The following is a 12,845-nucleotide window of genomic DNA, read 5'->3' as shown; positions in this document are numbered from 1 at the left end:
GTAGAGACTGAGTTTCTCCATGTTGGTCAGGCTGGCCTTGAACTCCCGACCTCAGGTGATCCACCCACCTCAGGCTCCCAAAGTGCTGGGATTACAAGCATGAGCCATCTCGCCTGGCAGGGAGCCAGTTCTTGATGATCTGGTCAGTGGATTTTCCTCAGGAAATATTTCAAGCTCCACCCCACTCAGCAGGTTCTTAAGATGCCTCCTGGCCAGGCACGGTGGCCCACACCTGTAATTCCCAACACTTTGGGAGGTTGAGGTGGGTGGATCACCTGAGGTCAGGAGTTCCAGACCAGCCTGGCCAACATACTGAAACCCTGTCTCTACTAAAAATACAAAAATTAGCTGGGCATGGTGGTGCATGCCTGTAATCCTAGCTACTCGAGAGGCTAAAGCAGGAGAATTCTGAACCCAGGAGGCAGAGGTTGTGGTGAACTGGATCACACCACTGCACTCCAGCCTGGGCAACAGAGCAACACTCTGACTCAAAAAAAAAAAAAAAAAAAAAGATGCCTCCTGCTGCCATTTGTTGTGTGACATACGAAACAAAATTCCTAATTAATTATAGCATACACAAAATAAAAATGTAATCATTAAACAATGCATTAAAAAGCCAAATAGGAATTTTTTTCAATGTTCTGAGCTAGTGACTATCTCCATTGGTATGGTTAATTGAGAGCTGACTTTAAATTATTCTCAAGGAGAATGTGATCATCAATGAGTAAATTGATCCATTTGTACCAAATTCCTGTGACGCCATTCCAGTGGCACAGTATGCTACTTTTTGATTAAAAGCGGGATTCATGGTCTAGTACGTTCTGAATATGGAAAGATACCTTCAAGAGGTCAGGAAGTCTAGCCCTCCATGATACTTACCTTTGTCGCCTACATTTTATCTCTCCAATGAAGGGGAACTTATTGCTATGGCAATGTTCTCATCCTCTTCAATTTTTTAACATTGGGATCTGTTTCCCTTTGTGTATGACTGCATGTGCTTCTAGCATGCCATACCTTGATGATTTCTTACGTGCTGGTTATACTCACCTGCTTCTACTCCACAGGTGTCCAAGGATGATCGAAGTGATATTGAGTCTAGCTCAGATGAGGAGGACTCAGAACCTCCAGGGAAGAATGCCCACACTGCGACAACCACCAATGGGACCAGTGGTACCAACGGGTATCTCCTGACCGGCTCCTGCTCCATGGATGATTAATTACTCAAAACTACAAGTCCCGAGCAAAGTGAACTATTTGTTCCTGGAAGTATTTAATAAGTTGCAAATGCAGTTCCTTTCATAATATCTCAGCACCAGAAACAAAAATTAAGATTATCAAAGCATTTTGAATAGTGCACTGCCATGTGTCCTGTCTGTGAATGAAGAAGAATTGCCATTCTCTCTATGTAGGCATGCTGTATGTAATTGACACAAGGGAACAGTATTTGCATTTGTACTGTCTTAGAATATTATTTATTTTTTGTATTTGTAAATCTGTGGACAAAAGAGGGTTTCCTCACTCCTTTTACTCACTGGGCTCATGACAGTGAAGGAGATGCTCCATCTGCTTCTCCCCCTTTCTCTTGCTGTAGTCCAATATGCTATGAGCATCAGCTTACTTTGTCACTTAGAGCAAGCAAAATCCAGTGCAAGATTCTCGTTCAGCTCTAAATAGGTTAGCTTTCTTTTTGTTACAGTGCCCATTTTGAAATTGCCTATACTGTCTCAGTGACCATTTAAACCGGACGAACTAGGTGTTTAATATTTACTCTTCATGGTCAATTCGCAGTTCAAATTAAAGAAGATGGTTGTTGGAGAACTTTTTGAATGGTTTTGTATTAAATTGCTTTGAAATAGATTTCATTTCTTGTGCACACAGCCAAGATTTCTTCAATGGGTGTGATAGCTAGTTGAGGGTTAACCTTGTAGGTTATAGAGTGTGTTTGTTTGTTTGTTTGTTTTTCTCTGTGATGAGGTCAGTGCTCTGATTCTGAAGGAGGATATTCACTGAAGCCCGTAGTTATAAACAAGGAAATCACTGTTAAGAATGGGAATTTGTCCTGTGTTCTGGGAATAACATAAAGAGAGCAATAGATTTCAGCCAGGTTTTGCCACTACCCTATAATTAGTGCAGTATTCTGTCACATTATAAAAGAAAGAAGTTAAGTATATTTGGGGACAAAAAAAATCTTTCAAGAGTTGATAAAAATTACATGTGCAGTGCAAAGCACTTTAATGCAACCAGCTTTCAAGAAAAATCCCTATCTAGTACTTGATGTTGATATTTTTATTTTGCTGAGCAAAATAAAGCCAATGGGAGAAAGACTATTTTACCCTTTGCTTTTCTCCTTAAATGTAATCCAGATGACTTTCCTGTTACTAGACACTGAGCAGCATTACACTACAATGCCTCTTTGGTTTCCAGGAATTTTTTTCAAGTGGGGCTGTTTCTGGCAAAAATGAAAAATTCTATTGGACAATGGCAATATCAACAATGAGGAGAAGTACTGAAGAATAAGTTTCCATAAGTCTTCTACACAGCAGTGTTATTTATGTACAGATAAGAAAACTATATGTTGGCCAAAGATTTTCTCTCTTCTTCTAACTTTTAGTAAGAGGAACAAGGGATTATAAAACCCTTCATAAATCAAGAAGGCCATCACTTAAAACACGAACCCCAAACAAAAATGCCGTAATATAAATGTGTGAATCAGGGCCGTGAAGACAATAGCAGAAATGGTAACGAGTGTGCAGAAATACCAGAGAGTGCATATCCTGCTCAGAAGCATTCACACTTAATTCAGTTCTTTGAAAAAAAGCTTTGTGCCCACAATTTGCAATCTGTGGGTTAATAGTTAAAAGAATGCTCCCAACCAAAAAATTCTTACTGTAATATTATATCTTTCCCTACTTATTTACAAAATAATATGTTTCTGTTATGGTCCATAGTAATAATTGAAGAGGCTTAGAAGTACATCTGCTTGTTTATTGGGAAAACGATGCAAATAATTCTGCTTTTAGAGCCTTGTTACTTTATTCCACAAAACAGGCTTATGTCTAGGAGTGTAATTTGTGGATGGTTGAGTTTGTAAGAACAATCATAAAAAGACTTGTTAGTCATCAGAACATCTACTAAAATGCAGGTATATGTATAAAAAGTAATAGCATAGCTGAAAATTTTGAGAAGGTAAAAGTTTCTTAATTAAAATATGAACATATTTAGCTTACTTTAGTGTCTGAGGCAAGTCCTCTCAATGGGTAAAATTAACTTTAGAGATCCATAATGTGTTCAGGTTTAGATCATATGACACCTGAGCACAGAAGAATAATTTCAAGGAGGTCAGCTTGTAAATTAAAGGTTTAGCAGAACTGCATAAAATGAAGTAAATTGGGTCTGTCATTAGCAAAGACAAATCTAAGTAATCATTTTTCCCCCCAAAAGTTACTTAGACGGAGAACTGGCAACACTTGGGGCCTCTCTAAGTGATGGCATTCACTTCACACAGTCCTCTATGTTATCCAGAGATTTTTATTTCATTTTACATTTCAGGGCAGAGTTCTTTGGGGCTAATTAAAATAGGGTTTGCAGGCTTTTTATAATGTAGAATAATATATCTCTGTCTGTAGCTTTCCCGTGGTAGCCTGATAAGGCTGAGAGAGAAAAATATGTGCAGTATCTCATCCTCTCCCTGTGCCAGGCCATAACTTTGAAGTGTATTTTGTAAATTCAACTGTAGGTTAGTCAGAGTGCTGTTTCTCATTAATTAACTTAGCCTGTGTTGATATCTCCTCCTTCCTGGTCACATTCAGACCTTCCCAGGGTACAAAGTGGTATGTAGAAAGGATTCTAGAAGAAGGAATACTTTATTCTCTAATATGAATAGCTTTTCTGGATCTCTTAGTAGGGGGGAAGTAGAAAACCAAATAGAATTTGGCCTCAGGTCAATAAATTATATAAAAACATGTGTTCTATTTATGTATATATATGTTTCTCCAAAAAGTGATGAAACCAAAATATCACTGACTCATCCTTACCCATATTCTTTTCATAAAACCCACTCACCAGGTACAATAGAAACTTCCCTCCTTGTTTGTCAGCCTCCTGTTCATGTTCCCCACGCACCTGAAGGTGGTAGAATCTTTTCAGCCTCTTAGCCAGAGAGCTAAATAGGGCTAAGTGCAGGTCATAGAGAACCTAAGACCATCATATAAGCCAACTACAGTTCACCTTTCCAAATTTGGTCCTGTGGATGTTGAGCATAGGGAAGCAACTCTCAGTATTTTGGATTGTTCAAGTATATGTGGTAAAAATGCAAATGATTGCCGCTTTACCCCAGGGTTTTATTAACATCCTACTTCTGCTAGGCTGCCAGACAGATGGTGCCCTGAGGTCTTATTATATAATGCCACAGGCATCTGGTCAAGGTAAACAAGACAGAAAGGGTAGGCAAGAAGCGAGATAAAATCAGATCGCCTTTGATCAAAGTGGTTGGTGAACCTCCACATGTCCAGTTCTGTTGCCAAACTTTCCATTCTGAGTATTTGGTGGAGTTTGAATTTCAGCAAACTGAATGCCTTCATCTTGGGTAGAAAGGGCCTGAATCTTCCACATTATATTCAAACCTCATTGTTATTTGACCTAAGTAAAAAGTCAGATTTCATTTCCGTTTACCCGAGTTCGCTTTAAAGAGCTTTTCAAAGAGAGCTTTATAGGCATCCACAATTGTCCCCAATCTCTTCATGATTTTGCATGAATAGTTGTTTTTGTCCCTTTCTTGGAAATGTTAATGCCAAAGTTGCCTGAACATTTGAGCGTTTTTCTTAATTTGAAGTATAAAAATTATAAGATTCCAAAGGTATTAAAAGATTATTTATCAGTATGTATGGTGATGTCATTATCTCCAGAGAGGGAGGCTTCAATAAATCCTTTGGAAACAAAAAGTTAAATGTTTACATTTCATGTGGTATTTGAGGTCTTCAGGCTCTGATTAGCTTACTTTTTTCCTTTGTCCTTGGCTGATTTCTGCTTTGTAATATAAATAATAATAGCCCTGAGGTGTTTCTAACATTTAAATAAGAAAAAAATCACATCGAAGTCAGCCTGCTGGAAAAGTGATCACATGGCAGTTCCAGTAACTTGTATGGAAAGAGAAAATGCAATGAGCCAGTTACTGCACTTGCCACTACCATGCTGTCCATGGAAGGAATAATCAACAGTTCAATTGTCACAAGCCGCCCTTGAAGAAAACGCAGCAAAATATTTTTAAATGAAGATATTGAAGTCCCCAGAGCCAGTGAAGGTTTCTTTTGGTAAAATGAAATTGTGCCATTCTCAAATTACCCCGTAGTGATGAGCACTGACTGGTTCACTGGCCACATTTTAGTTCTTCATAATAATAGGCCAGAAAAGGGCTCTGTGGTTTACCTCTGTGTGCACTGTCCCCTCCCCACCCCTAGGGGGCACTCAGTAGCTGCTGAGAAGGCCTGTCCACGAGGCTGTTGGAACCCCTCCAATAAATACTTAGAGGTAGTGTATCTGATGCTTGTTTTCATGGAGAAAACTGTATTGGAGATCATAAAGCATCATGAATATTTTTAATAGGATCAGCAGACACCCAAAGGAGAAGTTTAGCCTTTTCCAGGTATTTCCCACTTGAGTTCAACCCCAAAGCCTTTGAAAGGAATGCATTACCACATGGCCACATGCTAAGACCCCACAGGGTCTAACACGGGGTCTAAGAAAGTCTCTGCAGCCAGATAGTACATGGTTTCTCCACAAAACTAGGCATTCTGGAGATTGCCCAGAAAGGGATGGGAGGGGACCATTAACTTAAGATCTGTCTCGCTTATTTCATGCACTCACATTCCTTTCAGCCTCCTGGAGTTCCTGATAAAAGGAAGCCAGGGTGTTGACATTTTTAAGCTATTGATTTCCCAATAGCTTGTGGATCAATTGTACACCCACACTTCCTTCTCTGCCTAATTCCGTTTTTCTGAAAAAAAGTAGTATGCCTATATATGTGTGTTTTTCTTAACACAGGTCCATGAAAGTTTGGCTTCCTAGTTTGATGTCTGTTGTATGGCCTAGAAACCAGGGAACAACAACTATTGAGATGGTTTCTGTATTCAGTGAAAAATTCTATTTCATTGAGACAATTTTTTTCTTTATCCACAGTAATTATTTAAAACTGTCATCATGAAACTACCCTTAAAAAAATAAGATTGCCTGCAAAAAAAGAAATGAGCTATGGAATAGGAACAGTTATGTGATGATTCTGAAACTGTAACTTAGAGCTTCATTACTTTAAGAATGGAAACAAGCTCTGAGTTTGATTTTCCAAAGTTTCATAAAGCCCCTAAGCTCATGATTTTCATCAGCTCTTTGCCCACATAGTCATTTACCTCCAGAGCCATTTGTTGTCATAGAAGGGGTGGTGGTGTTTGGATTTGATTTTTTTCAACTTGCAGTGAGAAATAGGTGACAAAACCTTACTTGTTTTCTTAAGACAATTCAGTGCTTGAGCATCTCTGTCAGAAATGGAATGAAATACTGTTAGCCAATTAGAATTATTTTATGTATTGTTATTGTGTTTTGCTGATTTTTATATGAAAATATAATTATTCATTCTTGATCTCTGGAAGCAATCATTATTATGATGATCATTTTACTTTGGAAACACTTTCATAATAAAGATAAGTATTAAGAGTGCAGTGTAAGTGCCCTTTACTGTAAATGCTAACCAGCTCATGTGGGTAAAACATCACATCTCACTGGATGAGGTTAATAAGGGCTCACATCATCCCAGTAGGTTGTTACAAGCCTCGTCAAATCCCAGTATCACTGTGATCATTGAGAAAGTAATGTTACCTTAACTTGGATAGACTATAGTGTTTCTTTGAAAATTAAGATTCAAACCTCAATGTTAAATGTTATATAGCACTTTATTCTGGAAAAAAAATATGGTTTATAGAGTTCATCTGAAATATATCAGATTATGCTTATTTTAAAGCAATTTTAAAAGAGGCACTTAGGATAAACAACCCAAAGCACAACACAAAACTTCCCTTCTCTGTGTATGCACCCCTCATCGGAATTTGGCCCACATCATCTTCTCTTGGTTTGTACCTCACTTTGTTAGAACTTCTCTCCATCTTTCTCTGTCTTTCCTGTGAAATACTGTCTCTCTCACTCTGCTCTTCTGCTCTAAGGTTAGGTCATCTAGGACTCAAAAGCCATAAAAATAGCACTAAAATTCAACCAGACACCCCACTACTATCAGAAGTATTACAAAAAATAAAGCAGATACCCTATTAAAATCTTATAAACATTATAACCACCCCAACAATAGAATGACTCATGCTGATTTCAAGCATGAGTTATTCTAATAAGTTAAACCACCAACATTCCTCTGAGACACAAAATATAGACTATGAAAATAGTCTTATTTTTCATATTTGGAATTCATGAATCCTTCAGTTCTATAAACATAGCATAATCTAATGCTATAAGCATCTGTCTTAGTCTGTTTTCTGCTGCTATAACAGAATACCACACATGGGGTAATTTATAAAGAATAGAAGTTTATTGGGCTTATGGTTCTGGAGGCTGGGAAGTTCAAGAGTATGGCACTGGAAACTGGTGAAGGTCACTGCATGGTGGAAGGTGCCACATGGGAAAGCAAATGTGCTAGACAGAGGAAACCGGGCCACACTCATCCTCTCATCACTCCTGAAATAAAAGCATTAATTCATGCATCAGGACAAGGTCCTACCTTAATACCTGAGTTTTGCAGAGGACATTCAAACTATAGCAGTATCTCTCCCAAGTAGCCAAAATGCAACTCATCTTTTCTCTAGGCCCCATTGCTTACTACTGGGGCTGCCATATCCAACCTAAGCATCTGTTTTTCCTGCCTAATTCTGTTTCCACCAGCCGTGCACTTGCTTCAGTGGGAACAGTGGCAACAATGCTAACAACATTGAGAGATGATAGGACAACGAAGGAGGAGAGCTGTGTACCAAGATCTGCTGGGATGCTGGGTGGTCCCTCGGAGCCAATCAGCACAGTAACTGGATCCTGGGACCCACACCCTTGATTATTCCCAAAGTGCTAGAGCACGAAGAAACAAAAGTTATATTATTCCTAGACATTAACATTTAAAATTTTTTAATTAAAAAAAACTTTTAAGGACAGGGTTTCTCTCAGTTGCCCAGGCTGGAGTGCAGTGTTGCGATCATAGCTTACTATAGCCCAGAAACTCCTGGGCTCAAGCATTCCCCCACACCTCAGCCTCCCAAGTCGCTGGGACTACAGGCACACACCACCAAACCCAGTTAATTTTTTAAATTTTTCATAGTGGTGAAGTCTTGCTATGTTGCCCAGGCTGATCTCAAACTCCTGACCTCAAGCAATCCTCTCACCTTGGCCTCCATGTGCTGAGATGACAGGCGTAAGCTATTGCACCCAGCCTGAAATTTAAAAATTATATGTAACTTGCCTTAGCCAAGGTCCAGGCGGGAAACAGAGGCACTGTGAGATGGTTAAGTTGAAGAAACTTTAACAAAAGTATGACTTTACAGAGGCTTGGGCTGGATTACAACATCAAACAAGGGAGAGTGAGGCATCCAGAGGCTAGCAAATATGGGAAGACTTTACCACCCCTGGGTTGTAACCAGAGGCCAGTGAGAGGGGCTAGGGTGGAAAAGAGGCCACTCTTTGGGGGCTATAAACCTGGGTGGAAAGAAAATACCCCGATGTCTCTCTCTTCCTGCCTTGTTGTACCACCCGTTGGCTGGACTCAGCAAGAAGTACCACCCATTGGCTGGACTCATCAGAAAGCTGACAGTGCGGAGCCCGGGGGAAATAGACTACAGGGTTCAGCCTCCCAGCAGACAATAGATGCGGGAGAGCAAACAAAATAAGCAGCATAAAGCCAGTATTCCTAGAGCCTCCCATAGAGTCTGGCATGTAATCGGGCACAAGAAATATTTGCCGAAGAAACAAATGAATCCAGTTACGAGAGAACTAGTAAGAGTTGTTAGCAATTAACGTTCCATCTGTTAGGAAACAAGCAGGAGACACCACTTTGTCTCTAACTCTTTCTGAACTCAGGGTTTCCCTGTGTGGGTTGTGTTGTGTCTTCCAAAGTGTGTGAACCATTTGCATTTCCACCAGCAATCAACAGAGTTCCCCTACATGCTTGCCAACATTTGGTGGTGTCAGTGTTCTGGAATTTGGCCACTGTGTGACGTTTGTAGTGGTAGCCCATTGATGTTTTAATTTGCATTTCCCTGATGATATATGATGTGCAGCTCCTTGTTTATTTGTTTTTTCCTTCCCTTTATTGTAAGTTCCATAGAAGCAGGAACCATACCTGTCAATTTTGCAGTGAACCTAAAACTGCTCTAAAATAATAGTCTATTTTTTAAAAAGAAACAAGGAATATTGGTTTGCTAGGGCTGCCATTACAAAATACCACAGACTGGGTGGCTCAGAACCATGAGAAAATAAATTCAGTAATAGAGTGTATTTTCTCACAGTTCTAGAGGCTAGAAGTCCAAGATCAAGGTGCCGCAGGACTGATTTCTCCTGAGGTGTCTCTTCCTGGTTTATGGATGGCTCCTTCTCACTGTGTCTTCACATGATCTTTCCTCTGCATATGTCTGTATCCTAATCTCCTTTTCTAAGGAATCCAGTCATACTGGATTGGGGCCTACCCATATGACCTCATTTTACCTTAATCACCTCTTTAAAAAGTCCTGCATCCAAATATTGTCACCTCCTGAGGCAATAGAGGTTAAGGTTTCAACAAGAATTTGGAGGAAGACACAATTCAGCCCTTAAAGCAATTTCACATAGTGACAAAGTGATATGGCACAGCTGAGCTCCCCGCTACACTTCCCCCCCCCACCCTTAAGCCTGGAACCTCAGCCCTAAGTGAAAACAGCTGGCCCCATTTTTCACCCCAATTCCCCACCCCCCTACCCCGCCTGCCACACCCTTATCCTGTGCCCATAAAAGGACTCAGCTGGCAGAGCAACACAAGTGGCTGAGCACTGGGGATACAAGCTGCTAAGTGTCAGGGATACCGGCGGCTGAGTGGTAAGCAGAGAAGCAGCAACCAAGTGTTGGAGACTACAGATAGATGCGGCTAACTTCAGACAGTGCAGCTTCAGGGAAAGATCACCTTTCTGTACCATCCCCTTTCCAATTCCCCATCCCGCTGAGAGCCACTTTCATCGCCCGATAAGATCCTCCACATACACCACCCTTCAATCAGTTTATGTGACCTGATTCTTCCTGGATGCCAGACAAGAACAAGGGTGCTGAGAGGACAGGGGCTTGGATGCCACTGCAGGGCCCACACAGAGCCTGCTTTTGCTAGAGAGGAGCAACCAGCTAATTCCAACATTCAGCAGGCTGAGTGAAACAAGCCACTCCAGTTCCTGCCCAAAAAGGGGGTCAATGTCAAGGGAACAATCCCATCTCAAAAGGACAAAGTAATGAAGAAATAAGGTGATTGCATGGTGATTGCCAGGGCTCTTCAGATTGGGTGGTTAAAGGTACCTTATGGACAGGTAATCTGAGCTAAGACCTTACTGACAGAAGCAGCCAGTGGGGGGATCTTGCGTAGGAGCAATGCAGGCAGAGGCAGTGGGAATCTGCAAGACAAAGGCTGCAAGGTGGGAGTATGCTTCTAAATTCAAGGAATAACAAGAAGGCCAGTGTGGATGAAGCATAATGAACAAAAGGAAAGCTCAGGGCATGAGACTGAAAAGTTAGCAAGGGACAGATCATACAGGGCTCATATCCTATCCCCATGGTAAGGAGGGCAAGTTTTAGGCTAAGAGGAGTGGGAAATACTTCAGGGATTTGAGAAGGGAGTAACATAATCTTATTGGTTGTCATCTTTAATAAGAGAAAGAACATGAGCTAAGCAATGGAACAAATACAAATTTGTATTTATAACTGGAAAAAGCCTTCTCAGACTCCTAGAGTGTCCGTAGTGTCTGCATTGTAAGACAAGGCAGGAAGATGGGCACATGGCCATGGGAGGATATAAAGGATTATATATTACTGAAGATTTAACCCTTAAGCAACAAAGTCAAAGTCCTGATGGAGAGTGAGAGGTGGAAGGTTTTGCTGTAAGTATGCTGAGATCTGGGACAGGAAATGCCTCCAGGTCACTTCAAGGAAAGCAATTTGAAAAAAATATGAGAAATTGGCAATCCTCAGCCAGAGGAGATCCTTAGGTAGGAAGGCAAACTTCCTGGCTAAAGGCAGTTCTTTTCCATTGTTTCATTACCACCTTTCTGTATGTAGTTCAAAGGCACCTAGTGGATTGTGAATTGATGGATGAGAGCGATTTCCAAAGCACCTCTCTGGAGGAGGAGAGAAGCCAAAAAATGACAATATTTGCTGTTTGTAGATTTCACAACTGCTAGTTGCATATGAATGAACCTACCTAGTTTAGCATCACACCACCACCCAGGGAGGTTAGACAGAGAAGAGAATCAACCTTGTTTTCCTACTGTGTGTCAGGCATAATGCTGGGTGCAAAACTACCTCAGTCAAGCCACTTATCGCCTCAAAGGTAGATACATTTTATTCTCGTTATTCATGATAGTTATGTTCTAAAAAGTCACTGCAAGCACTGAATTAGCCAGTGCTGAATCATTACTCCTAGGATAAATACAGGGTTAGTTTTCCGGGACCTTCTGGTCACATTTCATCAACTGATTAATACATAACCTTGCTTTATGTGTATTTGTTTAAAGACTTCCTATTTAATCTGTATTTTTGGTTAATTACCATTGAACTCACAGTCAACTGCACTATCACTCATTCCTGAATGAAGCTTATCAACACATGCATTTTTGTAACTGCTCAATGGGTTCCCCTTGCCGGCTGCCCAGATAGAGCTGATTTGTCAAGATAAAGGAATTTAATTCTGTGTGACTTTAATTCACACAGAGCTGGCTGATTAGAAGACTGGAGTATAATGCAAATCAGTCTCCCTGAAAATTCAGAGGCTAGGGTTTTTTCAAGGATGCAATCATAGAGGTATGGAAAATGGTCCTTGTGAGTGCTCAGTTCACTTCTGGATAGGGCCACTACCTGGGTGGGGCCACAGGAAGGTCCAGGTGGAGACACTGGTCATCAGAAATGCAAAAACCTGAAAAGACATCACAAAAGGCCAATCAGACATCACAAAAGGCCAATCTTAGGTTCTGCAAGACAGATATTATCTGCAAGAGTAATTGGGGAAGTTGCAAATCTTGTAACCTCCAGAATAATGGTTGATAATCCTTTGTGTCTACACCTTAGCAGAATTTAGGCTCCTGTCATCCTCCTAACCTGGTGGTCTTTCATTAGCTTTACAAAGGGTGGTTTAGTTTTGGGGAATGGCTATTGTTTAAACTATAAACTAAATGTCTCCCAAGGTTAGCTTGTCCCAAGCCCAAGGAATGATTAAGGGCAGTTTGGAGGTTAAAGGCAAGATGAGGGTTAGTTAGATCAGACTTCTTTCACTGTTAAAATTTTCTCGCTGTTATTTTGCAAAGGTGGTTTCATTTTCCCCATAAGGCATATCACAGCTTTCTTACCCTTAAGCGCCCTAGACAGCATTTTAGCACTACACTTGGGGGCCATTTTAAACAGCAAAATCACCAACAAAAAGCACAAAGATGCAAAAGTTGTGTCACTAGACAAACTACAAAAAGGATATTTGTTTACAGCATGAGTTGAAAGAAGAAGGCAGAGTGGCGCCTTGTTCAGCCCCAGCTTAGAATATGTGCATCGAGTGACTCAAAATTTTCACCACAGATGACTATAAAAGCTGCATG

At 40.6% G+C, this 12,845-nt stretch overlaps 1 protein-coding gene across 1 annotated transcript in view; it reads left to right on the top strand.

The window, feature by feature from the left end:
• CERS6 (ceramide synthase 6) overlaps window positions 1-6,710 on the top strand; it is a 325,522-nt gene extending 318,812 nt beyond the window's left edge. The window contains exon 11 of the mRNA XM_017859910.1: window positions 1,065-6,710. Coding sequence (XP_017715399.1) covers window positions 1,065-1,217 — 153 coding nt within the window. The 3' untranslated portion in view covers window positions 1,218-6,710. The remainder of the gene's footprint in view (window positions 1-1,064) is intronic.
• Window positions 6,711-12,845: the final 6,135 nt, after the last annotated feature.

Source organism: Rhinopithecus bieti, unplaced genomic scaffold (genome assembly GCF_001698545.2).
Source record: "Rhinopithecus bieti isolate Rb0 unplaced genomic scaffold, ASM169854v2 scaffold_52879, whole genome shotgun sequence".
NCBI lineage: Eukaryota > Metazoa > Chordata > Mammalia > Primates > Cercopithecidae > Rhinopithecus > Rhinopithecus bieti.
Note: the sequence above shows the minus strand (reverse complement) of the source record. Positions and strands in the feature narration are given on the sequence as shown.